This window comes from Taurulus bubalis (assembly GCF_910589615.1).
Source record: "Taurulus bubalis genome assembly, chromosome: 1".
Lineage (NCBI taxonomy): Eukaryota > Metazoa > Chordata > Actinopteri > Perciformes > Cottidae > Taurulus > Taurulus bubalis.
In genome coordinates, this window is record NC_136589.1 from 39,346,079 (window position 1) to 39,367,332 (window position 21,254).

The 21,254-nt window shown below is 43.1% G+C and overlaps 3 protein-coding genes across 3 annotated transcripts; 1 reads left to right on the top strand and 2 right to left on the bottom strand.

Moving 5' to 3' along the window:
* Positions 1-212: 212 nt before the first annotated feature.
* dhx30 (DEAH (Asp-Glu-Ala-His) box helicase 30) lies at positions 213-8,862 on the bottom strand. The gene is made up of 19 exons (XM_079220075.1): positions 8,685-8,862; positions 8,350-8,486; positions 8,143-8,253; positions 7,476-7,739; positions 7,239-7,388; positions 6,996-7,148; positions 5,570-6,037; positions 4,650-5,033; positions 4,478-4,556; positions 4,041-4,145; positions 3,770-3,945; positions 3,451-3,657; positions 3,277-3,358; positions 2,988-3,181; positions 2,705-2,864; positions 2,439-2,596; positions 1,960-2,063; positions 1,733-1,872; positions 213-746 (listed from the first exon to the last, which is right to left on the bottom strand). Exons 1-19 carry the CDS (start codon positions 8,854-8,856, stop codon positions 487-489), a joined length of 3,504 nt encoding a protein of 1,167 aa, XP_079076201.1. The 5' UTR covers positions 8,857-8,862; the 3' UTR covers positions 213-486.
* An 859-nt stretch (positions 8,863-9,721) lies between these two features.
* On the top strand, positions 9,722-11,739 carry LOC306753814 (chymotrypsin-like elastase family member 3B; the record flags this gene model as incomplete). The annotated part of the gene is made up of 7 exons (XM_079237731.1): positions 9,722-9,761; positions 9,862-10,033; positions 10,173-10,298; positions 11,025-11,161; positions 11,248-11,390; positions 11,476-11,628; positions 11,722-11,739. The coding sequence occupies 7 exons, from the start codon at positions 9,722-9,724 to the stop codon at positions 11,737-11,739; spliced, it is 789 nt and encodes a 262-aa protein (XP_079093857.1).
* Positions 11,740-12,123: 384 nt separating this feature from the next.
* Positions 12,124-20,123, bottom strand: wrnip1 (WRN helicase interacting protein 1; the record flags this gene model as incomplete). The annotated part of the gene is made up of 7 exons (XM_079220109.1): positions 12,124-12,509; positions 12,601-12,680; positions 13,479-13,634; positions 14,506-14,726; positions 16,142-16,380; positions 17,018-17,212; positions 19,500-20,123. The coding sequence occupies 7 exons, from the start codon at positions 20,121-20,123 to the stop codon at positions 12,234-12,236; spliced, it is 1,791 nt and encodes a 596-aa protein (XP_079076235.1). The 3' UTR covers positions 12,124-12,233.
* Between the last annotated feature and the right edge of the window lie 1,131 nt (positions 20,124-21,254).

Below are 21,254 nucleotides of genomic sequence, written 5' to 3' on the forward strand. Positions count from 1 at the left end.
CTTTTCATATTTTGCTGTTCTGGAGGTTTCTGGGCGTCAGAAAACAGCATTCGGGCCACGTGGCGGCGTAAACCAAAGAGTTATGTTCTGTCCTCACTTCCATCCATCTGTAGCTCAACAATTAATTCAAACAATAAATGAGATCTGACCATTTTTCTCATGTTGCCATGTGGATATTTATTGCAATAAATATGACAGTTTATTGCATGCAGTCTGTTTTAATGACCTTTAGCCAATGATCTGAGCGTTCAGCGTAAAATTCAACTTCTGCTTTTCAGAAAGCAGATAAAAATACAGCAGTATAGCACAGTCCAAAATCCAAAGCACTAAATAGGAGTTTATCATTTACCTCAACAGTAACTGAAACAGACCACTCTGGGTTTTTGCTCTTCAAGTCAAGTATTGACTAATTACTCAAACTTTCTTCCTTTAAAGAAAACATACAAATGAGATGCAATCAACCTCTTTGGTTTGTCATCAGCGTCATCAATCCACCTCACTGTCACTGCTGTGGCTCTGAGCCAAAGGGTTCGAGTCTGTATTGTTGAGCAGCTCCACGAATAAGGAGATGAGCTTCCCGTCTTGAGAGGAGTTGGCGAGTGCGTTGCTGGGATGGCTGAGGTTGCGGTACAGCATGGTCTGAATGGAAGTGCGTAGCTCCCACAGCAGCTCCCAGGTCTCCACGGACAACTCGCAGCGCACCATAGAGCGTCCAGGAAACGACACTTCCACTCGGTCTCCCTTCACTGGGACATGAGAGAGAGAGAGAGAGAGAGAAAGAGAGAGTTATTTATGAAGAGACGCGCATTTACTGGTCCAGAGTGTCGGGCGGATCTATTGGCAGTAATATTGCGTTACTAATAAGCATGTTTTCTTTAGTGTATGATCAACTGCAGATACAAATTGCTGTGTCTTTATGACCTTAAAATGAGCAGTTTATAAATGCACTGCCATGTTTCTACAGTATCCCAGAATGGACAAACTAAACACTGGCTCTTGAGGCCAGTCACGTTTTTGAATCGGCCACTCCCCAAAACGCTTGACACAGGAGAAGTTTCAGTAATTGTCTTGAGCTGAATGTTTTTTTATGAATGCACAGACTTGGAATAAATCGAATTATGCGCTATTTGAGGTAAATACATCTCTAAGCGCTCCATAAAGAAAGTACAGAAGCATTTGGTGGAAATTATGGATTAGATTAATGAGCTGTACAAGTTGTTGTAAATTAGGGAAATATCTGGCTCTTAAACTGCTAAAGGCTCTTCAATGTTCTCCAGCTCGTCGCCAACTGCAAATTCAGGTGACGATTCTCTGCAGGTTAGCAACACCTTCACATTGTCAACTGATGCATTGTTATTACAATATTAATTATAAGCACTATAAACGCAAAACCCTTCTAGTGGGCAACCATGGGCCATTTTTTTCAACGGCAAGTCAAATATTTTTTTATCATGTTTGAATTGTGACATAAATTAGACATGTGTGAAATCGCTCAGTGACCTACATCTCGTCTCGCACAAATGTAATGTTACCTAACGTGTATTACAGAGCGACACTTTTTACCACCGGGAAGCAAAATAACAAGCAAATGAACACACATGCATTGAAAAATACAAACGTAGAAAGACACGAAAGTTACAATTCCTAACGAAATGGGACTTTTACGTGAACATTTTTCTGTTAAATTGGCAAACATTATGCGTATAATTCAGGATCCGAAAAGACGTCCTACCCGTCTCTGTGATGTCACAGTCTGTGAGCAGCAGCAGGGCGAGTGGATGGACTGTAGAGGAGTCTCTGACAAAAACGTTTCCGTTGGACTGGATAGCGCTGAAAAAGGTCAACCAGCGACTCGGGAGCTCCGGTTTCCCCCTACAAAACAAAAGACAATACGTTTACACACGCAGACTGAAAAGTAAAGAAATAAATGATTTAATAAATTTTTGAGTGTTTTCAGACCTGTTCACTGAGGCGCGGTGAAGCATTACTGGTCCATTGAGTGTGCGGTAACACATACTGTTGGGGCGAAAGCGTCCTCCTTTGGTCACGACACCTTTCTTCACCTGAGAGAAAAGGAGAAAAAAGCAAGTCGTTTGAAAATCGAATGTTTGCTTAATTGTTTTTAAATCTTGTTTTCTTCTGCATTATATATTGTGATGCTTTTAATGGTTTTATGTAAAGCACTTCGAATTACCTTGTTGAAATACGCTATACAAATAAACTTGCTGTGCCTCCGACAGGGCACATGTTTTTAGAAAGACAACCCTGGCCAAAACTAGATCCGACTTTAATAAAATAAAACTATTTGCAATTTAGAAACGTCAGCACAGAAATAGACAATGAAAGACATACCTTCATCCCTACAGTAAGAGCTCATATTTAGAGATTAACCTCCGATAGAGCACAACAGCAAAACAGACTTGCCCTTCGCCACGTACCTGAATGAGGTTGGGATAGAGTCCAGCCAGCAGCACAGCTTTCAGCAGCTCATCCTGGTTGCTGTGCTCGTTGTAGAGAGACAAGGAACGCTGGCACTCACTGGCACGAAACACCACCTGGGCTTCATTCAGGTTATCGCTGAACTGAGAGATGAGACCTGCAGAGCGACGGCACAAGAACATAAATAGCTTTTTTGTAAAGTTAAAAAAAAAAAAAAAAGTGATTTAAAATGTAGATAATGAATGAGTGTGCGCGTCAAACTAACCATTGATGAATCGCAGGCTGAACTTGGACAAAGTGTGTCTCTGCAGATACTCATCCCTGTCCTCTCTGTCGCCCTCATGCTGAAGTCTCCTCCAGCCCAACACGGCTCTAATGAACACCAAATAGTCGCTGGAGCTGGAGCGGCTCAGACCCTCTTTCGCCTGGAGAAACAGAACCAAGACGACTGAATGACAACGAACTCTGATTTACTACACTTTGAGCTGTTTTTACAAAAGTCGCTCTTTTAAAACCGTGTTGATCAGGTGGGTGTTAAAACATCTCACCTTGTTGACAAGGGCTCTATTCTGCATGCTGTTGTAAAACGGGTCTTTGGTCAGACAGGCGGCTACTGACAGCATGGGCAGAACGCATCTGAACATGGCACTCAGGACCAGCACTTTGCCCAGACGAGGGTCACACGACATGCAGGCCACACGCTCTCCTAAAGGAGTCAGGGATTCCGTCTTGTCCAAGACTCCTGCAGAGAAAACATTGGCAGCATAGACATGTAAATACAGACAAACACACGCATAATGGCTAAAATCTCACCATGCGATCCAGAACGTCACTCACCAATGTCTTGCAGATTTCGGACAGCATCTCTCACAGCTTCTCGCTCTGGACTGTCCAACACTTGGGATAAGAAATCTACAGCCTCCACGCACACAAATAAATACATGTTTAAATACGTCAGCAATACACAAAATAACAGAAAACATAAATAGATAAAAGCTGTTGTTTCAGTACCTTGCAGTTAGGACTGTGGATTTTGGCTTGCACTACTAAACTCTCCAGCGGCGTGCGCAGGATCTCAGGGATGGGGAAGGGAGTCATGGATTCCAGCTGCTTTCGAGGGAACAGGTGGTAGGACTGTCCCGGCTGACATCGGCCTGCTCTCCCTCTTCTTTGAGTGACATTCGAACGAGATATCCAAACCGTGTCCAGGCAGGAGACCTGGAAAACCCCCAAAAAAGAAACAGATTGGATTATTCTCAGAAAACACAACAAATGCAAGCTTAGTTTTTGCAGCTGTGAAACAGTTTACAGGAAAACGTTTGATCCTAACCTTGGTCCGCGGGTCATAAGTGTGTTCTTTGTGAGTTCCCACATCCACAACATGGACGACGTCGTCGATGGTGATAGAAGTCTCTGCAATGTTAGTGGCGAGGACAATCTTCCTCTGGTTCTCTTGGGGGCGATGGAACACCGCTTGCTGGTCCGATACTGATAAACTAGAGTGCACTAAAAGAAAAGAAAAACGGGTAAATTAAATTATGAATTGCTATACTCGAGATGACAAAAGACCGGTCTTTGTAAATCTGTCTGCGCTCTCTTACGTGGCACGATCATCTGTGAGCCGGAGGAAAAGTGGGGCTTCGCTTCCAGTTTCGCTTGAACGGCCTTGATGTCCTGCCATCCAGGGAGGAAACACAACACCGCACCTGAAGCACGACGGGATTTTAGGTTATGGTCAAAATGGGCTTCTCATATACGACACACACTTGGAATTAACAGACGTGTAGATCCTTTGTTGTTGTGTTTAGATAAGTTACTAATTGTCTGGCAACATGTTACGGTACATATTTACATCCCTTTTTTTCAGGATGTACAGAGGGAAAAATGTTATAGGATGCATATTGATAAGAAAAAAAAGGATAATAGGAGGAGTTTCATTGTTTGCAGGCTTCTAGTGCTGCAAGGCTATTTCTTGATAGTTGGTGGTATTTTCTCAAATATCCACTAAATAAAGAATTGAAGTTGGTCTGTTAGTTACCTGGCTCGCCACATCTGTCAATGTGCTCGATCACATCAGCTACTAAATCTACATCTGGTGTGACGTTGTCTCTTCCTCCCTACAACAAGATAATACAAATTCATGAGACAAGATAAGAAAAAAAAAACCTTAACATACTAAAGTGGAGACACGTTACAGACGCGAGCCTCACCTGCTTCTCCGTCTCCACTCTCTTTGGGACCGGCATCGGGCGTCCCATCTCTTTCAACACGTCCTCCAGGTATTTGTCCTTCACTGGGTGCATGAATCCCGGCACCTTAACGATTGGGCAGCCCCCAAAGTACTCGGACAGCCTCTGCTTGTCCCCGGTGGCGCTCATGAGCACCACTCGCAGGTCGGGGTTCTCCTTTAAGCTGGAGCGCAGCAGAGCCAGCAGCAGGTCTGTGTTGATGTCACGCTCGTGGACCTCATCCACCACCACATGGCTGATTCCCTTCAGAGACGGGTTGGACTGCAGCTTCCTCAGCAGGACCCCCACTGTGAGGAAGAGTAAGGCTCCTCCGCTCTGCTCGGGTGGTCGGCTCTCCAGTCTCACCTACGCACAGGAAAGAATTACTTACTTCTCGTCCATCCAGATCCATCCACTAATGTTAATAATCTTAATAGTCAATAGCATAACAAAGCAAGGAACAAGCTCTACTAGTCTCATTTGTATTACACGTCTTGAACTCTTGAAGAGTGCCAGTTGCAGTGAAAAAAAAAGATTATTACCTTGGTTCAAATGATTAATTACATTTTCCTTACTAAATTGTTCTGATTTGAATTAACACAATTAAATAAATAATATATCCAGTATATCACACAATCTCTTTAATAGTTTGGGGAGTTTGGACTAAACAGCACCCAGAACCAAGTTTAAGAAAACCAAGTTACTCAAAAGTACCGTTAATTTTGTTATCAAAAAGTGTTGATATTTCTGCTTCTACCATCTCAGTGCAAACTAAAACCTTCGCCCCCTCGAGGCTATAGCTAATTATATAATTAGAATAAATACATAATAAAAGTGGTTATTGTTATACTATAAACATGCATGTAAATAACAAAAACAGTATCCTATAAACTTGTATGTACCTGATATCCCACAGAGCTTTTCAGCGCTGGACCCATCTCATGAGCCACACGATGGGCCACGGACACGGCGCTTATCCGGCGAGGCTGCGTCACCAGGACGTTGCACGTGGCTCCCTCGCCATCTCTCACACACTCCTCCAGCAGGAAGCGAGGGATCCGCGTCGTTTTGCCGCACCCGGTCTCACCGTCGATCACAACCACCCTGGACGACTGCACCTCAGAGATCACGCGCTCGCGGTGGGTGTCTACCGGGAGCTCCACGCCCTGCCCGGTGCTTGCCGTCTCCCATTTCTCCTGCAGGTGGGCGCTGAGCTGCCGGGCCTCGTCTTCAGACAGAGGTCTGTACGGCCGGCCTGTGATGGCATCTGTCAAGTCCTCTTCGTCCTCCTCATCCTCCTGGTTTGCCGCCTGCTGTCCTCTGGCCTCTTCTTCCTCCCAAAGCTTCTTTACTTCTGTCGCCACTGGATACTTTTATAAAAGACATAACATAACATTAATACATCGTTACACGGCCAAAAGAACCCCTGAACCCTTGTGTTGTCTTGGGGTCAAAATGACCCGTGTACGAGTGTATATGTATGTGTGTTGATGGGTCATTGTGACCCCAAGACAACACAAGGTTTAAATATTACAACCCAAATGTGAATTATTAACATTTGAAGCCAAATTCATGGGCATAGCTTCTACAACAGGCTTTCTACAAGAATTTGGAACCCGGCTGCAGGGATTTGCTTCCATTCGGCCACAAGAGCATGAGGTGCTGATGCCTATTTTTTTTAAAAAGGCCCAAAAAAATCTGTTATCTCATTTGAAAATAATAGACTGCTGAGCTATTATCCGTAGAGCTAATACCAGGAACTTGATTTTGGCAGTTCCTATGGACAAAAGCAGTAGTGTTTCAGAGCACCAGACTCCCTTTAGAAAGCCTCTCATTTTACTGCAGGCTCCAGCGACCCTAAATAGGATAAGCAGTTTGGATAATGGGATGGAATCTTCTCATTGATGTAGATCATAAAGAGGCATCAGTATTAAATTAAGACTGTTCCACAACCAATTAAAAGTTCCTCACAGTAACTTTAAGTACAGTGCTTGTAAAGGCTAGTTTTGTAATGACCTGAACGCGGCAGCTTGGACGAACCAACAGACTGAACATCTCCAAATGCCTGCTGCTGTGTTAACTTTCCAGAGATGTAAAATCCCATCTCATAGTATTGCAAACTGTTTTGCAGTGTTCCACTGTCTGATTTACCTGCAAAAATATGGATCTCTTATAAGAACTGGACTTCCTAGATCAAGTTTGGGGAAACAGAGTTCTTCCAAGCCCAAAAGTCCAACGATTGTGTGTCCACAAACTTTTGGCCATGTAGTGCACATACACACACGATGAGAAAATCCTCCATCTTTCTCCCGGGAGGTGAAGACTCACCTGTGCGAGGTACTCCCGCATGTGTTGCTCCAGGTATTCGGGGACTTCCAGGGGGAGGGGCCGTCTCTCTCGCTCTCCAGCCTCCCTCACCTGCTCTCGGTGGTACTTGGCGTGAGTCAGCGGGTTGTTGTCGTTATCCAGCAGCTGCAGCTCCTGGACCAGGTGAAACGATGCATGTCTTTAACTCAGCCCTACCCATGTCGGTAAAAGGAATATAGTTTGTTTTCCAAAAATGCCCCTCACCTTCATTTTCATGCAGGCGAGAGCTGCAGCCGTCCTCTCCGCCGTCAATCGGTTTCTCGCTGTGGCGGAGAACGTCATCTCCTCTGGCCAGTGCAGCGTCAGGTCGCACCTCTTTAGCTTTCCTCCTGTTACTTTGAACTGAATTAGCTCCTGTAAAGACGGAGAATGATGAGACAGTTTAAGAACACACGAGCTAGGAGCTCAGCTGTCGTTGTGCAAAGGACGAGAGCTACCGACCCTGATTTTGTTGGACGACGTGGCTACCTGGACGACCCTGGTGAGGAGAGATTTAGGTTGCGGAAACAGGGAAAGAGCTTCAGTGATGGTGGGGGCATCTTTTTTGAGAGGCGTCAACTCATTTTGTTCATCCGCTTTAGACACAAAGACATTCTCTGTCCAGGACTCTTCCTCGTTATCATAAAGTTGCGATTGCAGCCCTCCTATTCCCCTGCCAGCTCTCCTCGCTGGGAGCTGATTTTGTTGACCAATGACACCCATTTCCTGTGCACAAAGAGAGAGAGAGAGGGCGTCAAATACCACTACAGACTGGTAAGACAAAATGGAAATGTATCTACTTGTTACGGTCAGCGCCGCATAACATTCAAACATAGCCTTAAGGAATGGCTTGTTGCCAATCATTAATGTACTGTCTGTCCTGTCTGCTTATTTGGCGTGTATGTGCCTTTGTCTTGTTTAGTGTTGATGTATTTTATGTGCCTCCAGTGTTTTATATGTGCTTATACTGTAGGTACACTTTTATTTCGCTTTGGTGTGAATTAGTTTTGTCTATCGCTGAATCTTAGTTGCATTATGTTATTGTAATTTGTGTAATTTCAGGCTGCTATAAACACATCTCTGGCTAACTCTTAGTGTGCATTGTCCCTGCAAAATAAAAAATAAATACTCTGAGCTTGAAGCAAGCAGCAGCTGCAGCAAATCGTTCTGCATCGATCTTCTTGGAGGCGAAACCTTCCTCTTCCATCTTGCAGGGCCACAGCAGAGTGACGGTGGCCTTCTACAGAAACACAAGTCACAGTACAGAGCTCAGTCATGAGAAACATCAGATGGATTGGGTCCATAAAAACAAACATCCAAGGACTTCCGCTCTGACCTTGACGCCAGCATTGTCCGTGCAGCTGTACTGGATGAGCTGGGACAGGTCGCCGACCCCCAGAGAACGGGCGATGGTGTTATTCAAGAGACCTTTAGGGTCTGGGAATTCCTTCAGGAGGTTTGGGCTCACGTTATCTAAGCGGAACCAAAAAAGGTCACACACAGCAAGGTCAACGACATTCTGTTTTCGGTCTAAACGCAGGTAAACTGTAGGGGTCAAAGACACAGAAATACAAGATTTGAATGTTGAGTTTTCCCACGACGGATGTCCTTGAGGTTCATCTCACCTGTCAGCTACCTAGCTAGCTAGCTAACCGGTAACTCGTATCTCACCTCTTTTAGTCTGTAAATGCGACGTCCCGCTTTCCTCAAAGCGCCGTGCTTTTGTCCCGTACCACCGCATTTCTCCGCTGCAGCTTGACGCTGTCTTGCCTCCTGCGGGGACACATTTGGAGACATTACACAGCGCTCTGAGCCGCACGAGTAAACCACCGGGTAGCGCCATCTTTAAACTACAATTTGTACTTCTGCGGGCGCGCGCTGAAGAAGACGCCGGCGTTCACAGCGACACCTCTGGTGAGGAGGAGTAACTGTCTTACTTATAAATGGATTTGCTGTAAATGGGTGTCGCAGATCCATTTAATTAATTTGATTTTGTTAACTGATTTCAGTAGCACTTAATTAACAGTTTAAGTAATATATACAATAATATGGAATATGTGTACAAGGGTCTTCATTGTCAAGTTCGGTTTTTTTTATAAAGATGTAGTAATATATTCAAATCCTTTGATTCATTAAATGTCTTATTAATTTGAGGGCTTTACAAAAGTAAAACAAACTAAAGTCTGTAAACATCTTAATTTCAAAGCCATAATTGAATAAGTTAAGTAGATTTTGAGAGCTACTTGGTATTTTTTTTCAAATCCCCCAATTATTGATTTATGGTTTTATTGACTCATATATAAAGTTCTTAGGGAATAACCCAAACCTCTTCAAACACAATAGCTCTGATTTGCAAGTTAAATATATTGAGTTGAGATATTTGTATGTTGCTTTAAAAGGCAAAAAGCAAACCCCTTGCTTAAATTCTCTTAATTGACTTCTCAGATCCAGAGATCTCAGACAAAACAGACAAAACAAATTGCTTCAACCATCATCACTTAGGTTGCACGTTTATTTATTTATTAATTAGTACTGTTATAATGTACTTATCAGTACTTTCAGCTGCTATCGAAGTTCTGTGTTACTACTCAGCAGTTCAGCCACCTGGAGATTGTGAGGAAAACTCCCAGGTGGAGTCTGGTGTCGTCTGGACTGCTGCCCATAAATAGCTCTGCATGATAAAACCAGTTAGTTTGGACGAATGAGAGATGGAAGTGGTACTTGTCCTCCTGGTGGCTGTTACAGCTGGTGAGTTCACACTGAACACATTCATTTACAGTAGGAATAAATGCATGTTGTGAATATATATATATATATGACTTTGTCTGTCCCGGCCCATGTGTTTCAGTGTCTGGGTGTGGTGTACCTGGCTACCAGCCCAACACCAGCAGGGTGGTGAATGGAGAAGAGGCCCGACCCTACAGCTGGCCATGGCAGGTTTCTCTGGAGTCGTTCTTCCCCACTTGTGGAGGAACGCTTATTGCTCCTAACTGGGTCTTGACTGCTGCACACTGCATCACGTGAGGGGAAAAAGTTTATTTGTGCCATTTATATCTCTGATAAACACACTTTTGCCAATAAAAAGTGATTCATCAACCAGATATTTACTTCAAAACTTATAAACAAGCCTCAAGAACTTTAACTTTTTTTGCAATCCAGATTCCACACCTACAGGGTTGTTCTGGCCGAGCACAACATGAACGAGGAGGAGGGACCTGAACAGTTAATTATGGTGGCAAAAATGTTCATCCATCCCAAATGGAACGACAACTGCGTGTCCTGTGGGCAAGTCATCATCACTTCTCAACATAAAAACTCCAGCATTGTTCTTAGAAAACCTGACCTGAGAGTGTCTGGGGAACAGCAGCTGAGTCAATACACGTTTTCTGCAACTCTTTGTAATAAGGTCCTCGTGATAAACTTAGTCAATAGATGACAAGGCCCTTATACGTCATTTATATGGTCTACATTATTATGTAGACCATATAAGTGGCAATATGAACACGTTAATTGTTAGATTGACAGTTATAAGTACTCAAAAGACTAAAGAATGTTAATAAAAGTCTTTTAAGTTTCTTATAACTGGTTATAATAGTATCAAAAACACATGTATTGACTGTAAATAACTTACTTGTTATATTAGAGCTTTACTTAGCTTTTTGTTGTTTTATTAAGCTTGATAAATACTTAATTATGCCTTTAATAACAATCAAGTATATGCTTTTTGCAGGAGCAATGCCTTGTTAGGGTTAAATACATTATGCACTTATTAATAGTTAACTAATATTTTTACTTATACATATCTTACTTAACGGACATGTTTATGATGTTGTTATTCTCTATAGTCTTTTGAACACATTATAATGTGAATAAGCATCTTATGAGAACTAAGGGTCTTATTACCTGCAAGGAGCTTAATATTAAAGTGAACAAGTTTTCACTTTTAGGTCAAACAAACACTCAGTTAAATAGACTGTAAACATTTACTGACAAGTTTAATTATTTGTGTAGGAATGACATTGCGCTGCTTAAACTGGAGAGGAACGCTGTTCTCAATGACAAAGTCCAGCCGGCTTGCCTGCCTCCGCATGGTGCCGCTCTCGCCCACAACCAGCGCTGCTATGTCACGGGCTGGGGTCGCCTCTCCTGTAAGACCCGCAGCCAAGTCCGCTGCAAATCAAACGTATTTTTATTCAAACGTTCAGCTGTTAACGTGTCATTTTTCTCCGTATAGCTGGTGGTCCTCGGGCGACTACGCTGCAGCAGGCCCTGCTTCCTGTGGTGGATCACGCCACCTGCAGCCAAAGTGACTGGTGGGGCGGCTCAGCCAAGACCACGATGGTCTGTGCAGGAGGAGCGAGCAAGTCAGCGTGCCACGTGAGGAACAACAGCGCGTGCTTTGTCTGAAACAACACAATGCCACTCTTCAGTCGCTCTAATAACCTGCCGCCATCTTTTCCAGGGCGACTCCGGAGGCCCTCTGAACTGCGAGGGCAGAGACGGGAAGTGGTACGTTCAAGGCGTGACTAGTTTCGTGGACGGACGCGGCTGCAATACCCCGCAGAAGCCCACAGTCTTCACCCGAGTGGCCACGTTCATCCCCTGGATCAGTGAGGTGAGGGAAGCTACGTCCATAAATGTGAATAAATGTGCTATAAATATACATGTGTAAAATGTACAAACTTAATCTTGTTCTATTTCTCTTCAGACCATGGCCCAAAACTGAAGAGGCTTCCAGAACCAAAGAAGTGGCCGGACAATAAACTGAATAACCTCATTTTAATATTATATTTGTCTTGTATTTCATCAAAGTATGTACAGACTATTAACATATATATAGCATTCATTATATACAAATATAGATTTTAACAACATTGCAAGGACAGGATAAAGATAAACAAAGTTAACATAGTAAATATTAGATTATCGCAATAGACTGCATATATTTACTGTATTTTATTTATTTGAACAGATTAAGGTCTTTATTTAAACACATATTGAAGTAAACTGTACATGGAAACGATATCCTTTTATAATGTATTCATAAACAACAAGAAAGTCAAATTTAAGAGAAATGTAAGCAAATAATCAATTAATGAAAACCCTACATTTGAATATGGATTATCTTAAAAAGAAAGAGAAAAAAATTGTGTTTTCATTGGGCAGCTTTGTTTTTCTTAACCTACTATAGCAAAAAGTGTCCGTCATTGCAACAGAACCTCATGACGGTGTCCAGGTGAAGAAGTCGGTTCCCTGCAGGTCTTCAGGTAAGTACTGCTGCTCCACGGCGCCGCTGAAGGCCGGATTGTATTTGTAGCCTTTCGCGTAGCCCAGCTGCTTCATCAGCCCGGTGGAGGCGTTGCGAAGGTGCAGAGGGACGGGAGGCAGAGGGCCCTTGTGGGTCCTCAAACAGGCTTTCACGTTGTTGTAGGCCTTGTAGACATCCACAGACTTCGGCGCTCGAGCCAGATAGACCGCACACTGAGCCAGAATCACCTGTTGAGCAGGGACGGAGGTGAAAAACATACAATACAACTATTACGAGTCCGACTAAAAAACGCTTGCTGGTCGGTCGGGTGAAGTCTACCTCGCATTCGGGCATCCCGATGAAGTGGCAGGCCTGAAAGGCCGACACTGCCTGAGGAAGAGCGGCGGGGTCTGCCATTCCTGAGAGAGAGAGGCGGTAAAAGAGATTTTGGTCTGCTTTAAAAGATACATGCTCTCGCTCAAAACCTTCTTATTTCTCTGGCAAGCTTTCAGTTTATTGAGTATTTTCTGTCCTGTAATACTATAGTACATGTAGTATATGTGTATAAAATGGTTAGGGACATTTAAATAAACATTCAATCAGTCGCTTACGCTACAGAACTGTGACACTACTACTACAATTGCTATTAATTTTACTTATCAAAATAATATTAGAATGGATTTCACTGTATAATAGAGACGGTTATAACAAGCACAATATAACATGCATCATAATTACCAAAACTACATTACAAATAATACAACTATATACACTCCAGGCAACTACGTCTCACGGAAGTTGCCTGTAGAGTGTAGTATAAGCTGAACTCAAAATTAGTAGAAAAAGTTAAAACAATCAATACGTTAAATGTTATTTAAGTTAAGAGTTATGATACAAATCACAAACGACTTTGGAATAAAAATGCATTTAAAAAGAGGAGACAGATTTAGCACAATTTTAAGATGTTCTGAGTCCAACAGCTGAGGAGTCCTGACTGGAAAACCCAGCCGTCATCTTAAATTATGAGCTGGGCTTAACAACCAAGAGGCCCCTGTCTGAAGGAAACAGCCATAACTCAGCGACTGTTTTAAGGTCGTTATCAAGGTCACAGCCATGCAAAGCCACACACACATGGTCAGTACAGTATAATCCAAACCATTAATGTCAGGCTAGTTGATCAAAAGCAAATAAATGCAGTGACGGTATAATGAACGTACCCACGTCCTCGCTGGCGAAGCGGACCAGCCTGCGAGCCACGTAGAGGGGCTCCTCGCCGCCCTCCAGCATGCGGCCCAGCCAGTAGAGAGACGCATTCTCATCGGAGCCCCTCATGGACTTGTGCAACGCCGAGATACAGTTGTAATGCTCTTCACCTTTGAGTAACGCACACAGACAAACACATCATCAGTACATGTGAAGACACGTCGCCCTTCAGGTGGAATTTCATTAACTGTTTTCCAAACCTTAATAAAAAAAATAAAACAAACACAAGAAAAGACTGATGAGCCATAAAGAGGAGAAAGGGGAAGGATACGGTCTTACAGCTGACGTCTTATGGAGCAGGAGAGAGTAAATACACAGGAAGAGGAGGTAGGATGAGTGACAATGATTTTTAAATGGGAAACTATTTAAAAAAAAAAAAATAAATGTTGAACTACTGCTGTGATCCAAAATCCAAGTAAACTATCTATAATATATGAGATATATATATATATATATATATATATATATGCTCTGTGCCTCTTATATTGCACCTTTAAATAACAACAAACTGTGTGGAAGCACTATACTAAAAGAAATATTAAAACTATTTAAAAAGAAAAAAAATGTAAACTACTGCTGTGACCCAAAATCCATTAAACTCCACTATCTATCTATAATATACGATATATACAATATGAATGCTCTGTACCTTGTACTGTATATTGCACCTGTAAATAATAAGAAACTGTGTGGAAGCACTATACTAAAAGAAATATTATAATTTTGGTAAATCTATGGTGCCTTGAAGTTGTGCAAGGCAGGTCATTGGGATTCACAGAGGTTATCTTTGGTTACTACTTTTATTTATTTTTTAAACCACGCACATCCAGGCGATAAAGACGGAAAAATTGAGAGCTTGGCGTTTGAAACGTTATTTAAATATATGTTCATTGGAGCATTATATTTAGTGTGCAAACAATGTTTTACCTTTGGTTAGTAACAACTATACAATAATAATAAACTAAGTACATCTGGGCTTACCAGCCTTATCATAGAGAATATGGGCCCTCTGAAGACCTTCCTTCACGTGCGCCTCCTTCACCAGTATGTCCTGAGAACCAGCGTGTCCCGATGGGCCGGGCCGGCTCGAGGTCATCTGAGCCTGAACAGCCAGCTGCAGACTACTGAGTCCTGCTCGTGCGTCACCGTCACAGAAGTAGGCGATGGTGTCCAGAGCCTTTTGTTCTATTAAAATCTTTGGCCTAGGTAGGAAAACAATAATCATATATATTATATATAAATAAACAATTCAACAGATATACTGTATCAGTGACAATATATAAAAATGTAGTATACACCATGTATGACTACAATACACTCTGTTGCCAGTTTGTTAGGTACACCTACTTATACAAAGAGGGGTTTTTACTGTAATTTATATAAATAAGGCCGACAAAAATACTAGCAACATCAGGTTAATGCAATACAATTAAAAAGTAACACAAACTACATCCTCCAAAACAGTCATAAAGTTGAGTCACCAATCCTAAAAAGCAGTTTCGATCAAAATTGAACATTATAACATTCATGAATTTATGATTTATTGCAGGACTGTTGTATTGTATGCTGTATTAGCATTACCAACTTGGATTATGGCCGTCGCCAATTTGCAACCAGTGAACTGAAGTGACCATATTTGGACTGCGGAGAAGTGACAACTTAGTAAAGACTCCATATACGGCTCTGGTAGCGACCTGTCAATCACAAAGTAGCCACGCCCTAAAGCATACCCTGATTCATGGTCTATTTTATTATAAATGGATCAAACTTTACTAAATGAACATCATGCTGTATTGGAGAAGACTTGAAAATAGAGATTGAGACAATAAACTCATGTCCATTTATCCATTATCAACCGCTTATCCGGGGTCGGGTCTGAGCTCCTTACCCTATCTCTAAGGCTGAGCCCGGCCACCCTACGGAGGAAGGTCATTTCGGCCGCTTGTATCCGAGATCTCGTTCTTTCGGTCACGACCCAGAGTTCGTGACCATAGGTGAAGGTTGGAACGTAGACCGACCAGTAAATGGAGAGCTTTGCCTTCCGGCTCAGCTCCCTCTTCACCAAGACGGACCGGTACAGCGCCTGTTTTACTGCTGCAGCCGCACCGATCCGCCTGTCGATTTCCCGCTCCACCTTACCCTCACTCGTGAACAAGACCCCGAGATACTTGAACTCCTTCGCTTGGGGTAGGCAGTTTGTCCCGACCTGGAGGGAGCAATCCACCGGTTTCCGGCAGAGCACAATAAATTCATGTAAAAAATATTTACTGAGGTAATAAATCAAGTAATCAGTCAGTGGGGATAATCAGTCATTTTCTCATAGTCGATACAGTAAGACTTTGCCCTCTGGTGGCCATTAGAGAGAATGCAGGTTTAAGACACTTCCTGGTTTCAAACCTTATGATCTTGCAATACGTCACATATTTCAGTACTATTAAACTATTTGATTATATCTCTGGAGTTCATTATCTTCATCATCTTCATCATCATCATCATCATCCCATAACATCTGCAGCTGTCTGACTGCAACTCATTTGCAAATTCTCTTCTATCGACATATCATCATACCAGACCAGAGTTGAAAGGATTTTTGAGTTATCTGATGACACCCACTTACTCATGTCCATCCGATTGGTCTTGCTGCTCCGGATTTGCTGGATCTTGTTCCAGGACTCTGATCCCCAGTTTGGCCACGGCCCTGTCCAGGATCGAGCCCATCGCCTCCACAGAGAGCTTCTCCAGAACCAGCACCCGGCACCTGCTCAGCAGGGCAGCGTTCACCTGGAAGGACGGATTTTCTGTGGTTGCCCCGATCAGAGTCACCGTCCCGCATTCCACGTGAGGAAGAAAGGTGTCCTACAGATACAGGTATGTATTGAAAGAGGGAGTGGGAGAGACCAACACAAACATGGGAGAGGAAATAAATGACAGCAATGACCAGCTCTTAAATTACGAGAAAACAAGAGTGTTTGTTTCACTACTATCGACTGAGCCTCTTTACGACCTGACAAAGATTTACTGTCATGTCGCAAAAGACTACAACTGAAATAGGTGCTACCCATGATTAACGTTCTAAAACGTATTAAAAACAATGAATTATCGAGGCACACACATTCAGTTTTAGAAGCAAAAAAGTGTATGTTGCTTCTTTGACAGACTCAAGAACAATAATATAAATGTTTTCCAAGAATCAAACAAAGGTTTTGTATTGTTTGAGGGCAGTTAAAACTATTTATCTTAAGACAGAGCCAGGCTAACATTTCCCCCTTGCTTCCAGTCTTTATGCTAAGCTAAGCTAACCACCTCCTGGTTGTAGCTTCAGACTGACATGAGAGTGGTTTCAAATTTCTTATACAACTCTTAGCAAGAAAGTGAGTGAGCACATATCCCAAAATGTCAAACTCTTTCTCTGAAACCGACACAACACAGGCTGGATTTTGAAGTTGCAGCTTTCCAACATAAACACAGATCAGAGCACATCTTTCTGGCTCACCTGTTGGGATTTGTTGAAGCGGTGAATTTCATCTATGAAGATAATGGTCTTCCTCTTGCACAGTCGCAGCTCGTTCTGCGCCTGCTTGATCACCTCTCGGACATCGTTGATGGACGCGCTGGTGGCTGACAGAGAGACAAACCGAGCTGTCCCTTTCTTCTTACTGGTGCTGGCGATTATGTGAGCCAGAGTGGTCTGAAAGATGACAAAACACAAGCAATATGATTAAAGCACAACAAAACCCCTGACAGTCAGAGAAGGAATAACTGCCTCGTCCAACATGCTGTAAAAGTCTAAACTCCAACTGTAACCTCAGTAACACTGCTTCAAGGAACTGTTTTTTATAACTACAAAGTGATTGGAAGCCATGGACGAGCAAGGAGGTGCGGCTTCTGCTAAAGGCCCGTAATACGGCCTTCAGATCAGGGGATGCACAGGCCTACAGCACATCCAGGACTAACCTGAGGAGGGGCATCAAGAAGGCCAAGAACTGCTACAAGCAAAAAATAGAGCGACACTTCTCCAACTCCGACCCCAGACGCATGTGGCAGGGCATCCAGGTAATCACCCAGCAATCTCACCCCCACAGCCACAGATATCTCCTTCCGAGCTTAACAACTTCTATTCTCGCTTCAAGAGGGAAAACAGAGACACCGCCACCAAGACAACACTCCCAGCAGACCACCAGCCCACCACACTCTCCACCACTATTGTCCACACAGCACTGAGCCGGATCAACGCACGCAAGGCTGCTGGACCTGACGGCATTCCTGGACGTGTGCTCAGGGCGTGTGCGGAACAGCTCACTGGGATCTTCACGGACATTTTCAACCTGTCCCTTGCCCAAGCAGCAGTGCCAACATGCTTTGAAGCTACATCCATCGTGCCAGTGCCGAAACATTCCAAGCCGACGTGCCTCAATGACTACCGCCCTGTAGCACTCACACCCATCATCATGAAGTGCTTTGAGCGGCTGGTCCTGGCACACCTGAAGGACTCCCTCCCACCCGCACTGGACCCACACCAGTTTGCCTACCGCAGCAATAGGAGCATAGACGATGCAGTCTCCACAGCACTGCACTCTGTGCTCACACACCTGGACAACACCAACACCTACGCGCGATTGCTGTTTGCTGACTTCAGCTCAGCTTTCAACACTGTCATCCCCTCCAAGTTAATCACTAAACTTGGAGACCTGGGCACCAACACCTCCCTCTGCAACTGGATTTTGGACTTTCTGACTAACAGACCACAACATGTTAGGTCAGGCCACACCTGCTCCACCATCGTCTCACTCAGCACTGGTGTGCCACAGGGCTGTGTGCTCAGCCCATTCCTCTACTCCCTCTTCACCTACGACTGCAGACCTGTGCATGGATCAGACTCCATCATCAAGTTCGCAGACGACACCACGGTGATTGGTCTCATCACTAACAACGATGAGACAGCCTACAGGGAAGAGGTACAGCACCTGGCCACATGGTGCGCCGAAAATAACCTGCTCCTAAATACCAACAAAACCAAGGAGCTCATCGTGGACTTCAGGAAGAAGAAAAGAAGCATGCATGCGCCCATCCACATCAATGGGATGGACGTTGAGCGTGTCTCCAGCTTCAAGTTCCTGGGGACCCACATCTCGGAAGACCTGTCCTGGACCACCAACACCTCCAGCCTCGTCAAGAAAGCTCACCAGCGCCTCTTCTTCCTGAGGACACTGAAGAAAAAACATCTGTCTTCAGCCATCCTGGTGAACTTTTACCGCTGCGTGATCGAGAGTATCCTAACCAACTGTGTCACAGTCTGGTATGGGAGCTGCTCTGTTGCGACGCGCAAGGGACTGCAGCGGGTGGTGAAAACTGCCCAACGCATTACATGCGCTATTTAACGTTCACTCAATCTGTAATACCCAACTTATCATACGCCCATTTGCCTTTTGTAAATTATGTTTATAGTTCCTGTTCATAGTCTACCTACATGTAATGCACAATCAACCTGTATAATATGTTCATATTACCTCAATCAATCAATCTGTATATTCCGTATTTATATATTACAGTTCCACTTGGAGCGTTAACTTATTATCTATAAAATACTTACTTATTATCTGTATATTGGTACTTACTTCTATTGCACTTCTGGTTGAATGCTAAATTGCATTTCGTTGCTCTGTACTTGTACATGTGTAATGACAATAAAGTTGAATCTAATCTAATCTAATCTAATCTTTCATCCCTCCTGTTTTTATATTTTATTTTGTGTCTGTAAATTGCTGCTACTCCAACAACACATTTATAAAGTATATATTCAACAAATTAATAAAGTATATATTCATTCATTCATTAAGCAATTCCTACTAATTTAATAATACAATAATCTAACTTGCAAGTAATTGACTCATTTCAGCATTTGTTGTTTCATAGACAAAATTATTAATCAATAAATCAGCATATTAACCAATGATGGTCCTAAAATGTAGTATCACCTTTCCACAACCCGGTGGGCCCCAGAGGATCAGGGACGGTATTTCTTGGGAGTCCAGCAGAGACCGGAGGAGTGTTTGCTGACCCACAACTTTATTTTGACCAAAGTATTCCTCCAGCGTGTTTGGTCTCAGCATCTCCGCCAGAGGCTTGCTTGACGTCATCAGTGTCAGTGGCGATACTTCACCTGATGCCTTCAAGGTCTGCCCGTTAAATCCGGAGGTTTGACACTTGAGGTCCTCCGTGCCCCCTGGTCCTGGCTCGTCCGACACATTACGTTTAACCCCCTTGTTGACAGCAGTGGCAACAGGTTGCGTACTCGAAAATAAACCGTTCCGTTCACCTGCACCTGAAACTTTGCTCTTGTTGGTCTGAAACAGAGAAAACACGGAAGATGACGGCGCACCAGCCGCAGAGGAGTCGCCGCAGGTCGGTGGTTCAGCCTCCGCGCTAATGCGAAATTTCTTCAAAGGAGGTTCACTTTCGTCGGTTGTCGACGGACCGCTGTCTGTTCCGCCTTTCAGCAGACACGCGTCGAGGTGTCCGTTGATTGTGGCGGACGAGAAGTCTTTTAAACACACGGGACATTGCACCGCCTCCGGCGCGGAGGCCATCTCGCTCGCCATGTTGATTCCCGCGAAACTTTTGACCCCATAAATCACGTGACCAAACACCGGTTGTTGTTTTTTTAACAGTCGGGAAGTTGTTTTTGCCTAATAGTTATACCCAGATATAACTTTGACACTTTTCATACGCTAAATATGAAGTTTATTCGGAGAACTATGTTAATAGTCGATTTCCTCGACTTCTTCTCATTTCTTCGCTTCCTGTGGTGCATTCAAGTGCTCACGAGACGGTCAGATATCAGAGCACTTCCTTCCCAGCTTATATTTTTTAGGTTAAAGTGAACGTATAGTTGGTTTGTTTTTGTTTCACCATTGAGGATAGTAAATATTACATTACAAATTACATTTGAGTTTAATAGATGTTGTAATCGGGGTCAAGGGAAGATGTTTTTCTGACAGGTTGAAGTACGTGAACGCAGCAGGTTTCCTGTTACTTTGGCTATGGAGCATGGGATTCTGTTATGGACGAGCTCGGGGTTTATTCAGGTTTTACGACATTTCAAAAGAAAAACTATACCTCACTGCTAATTATCTGACATACATAGTTACAGAAATATCGGTTGATACCCAGACCGATACCTTGACTTTTCTTTTACCAGTTCAGTTGGTTGGTTGCTTTTTGCAGTCAATCAAAGGTATTTGATAGCTAGCTGGTTATCAAACCCCAGTTAGTTCACTTTAATGTGAGTTAAATTACGATGGTGTCAACTTTGAAATAGTTTCTCTAGGAATATATCTTATCTAATCTCACAAAATACAATATTAAATTATTGTATATCTGGAGTTACATTACTGAACTGTTGATACAATGAATTTAATGATGAATATGATAATACAGTAATAATTACCCCCCCTTCTGTACATACATACAATTCTGAGGTACTTATACTTTACTTTATTAAAGTATTCCATTTCATTCAATATTGTACTAATTTGGCAACATTAATTACATTGCAGATTCAGATTATTTTTACAATTACAAAATATTTGAAGTGGATAACGAATCACTTTAAAGCACTCAAACGTACTGTGCTCTCTCACTATGAGTTTTCAATTAAACGTATGTGCTTACAAAATACTATATCCTCATGAATGAAAGCACTGAAAAATCACTTCAATTAATTTAAACAT

Excerpts from the sequence above, each read along its gene's own strand:
- dhx30 (XM_079220075.1), bottom strand. The coding sequence starts at position 8,856 with ATGGCGCTACCCGGTGGTTTACTCGTGCGGCTCAGAGCGCTGTGTAAT. Across the intron at positions 5,034-5,569 it reads AAAGCTCTGTGGGATATCAG|GTGAGACTGGAGAGCCGACC; the intron begins GTACATACAAGT and ends TCCTGTGCGTAG. Across the intron at positions 3,658-3,769 it reads CTTATGACCCGCGGACCAAG|GTCTCCTGCCTGGACACGGT; the intron begins GTTAGGATCAAA and ends GGGGTTTTCCAG.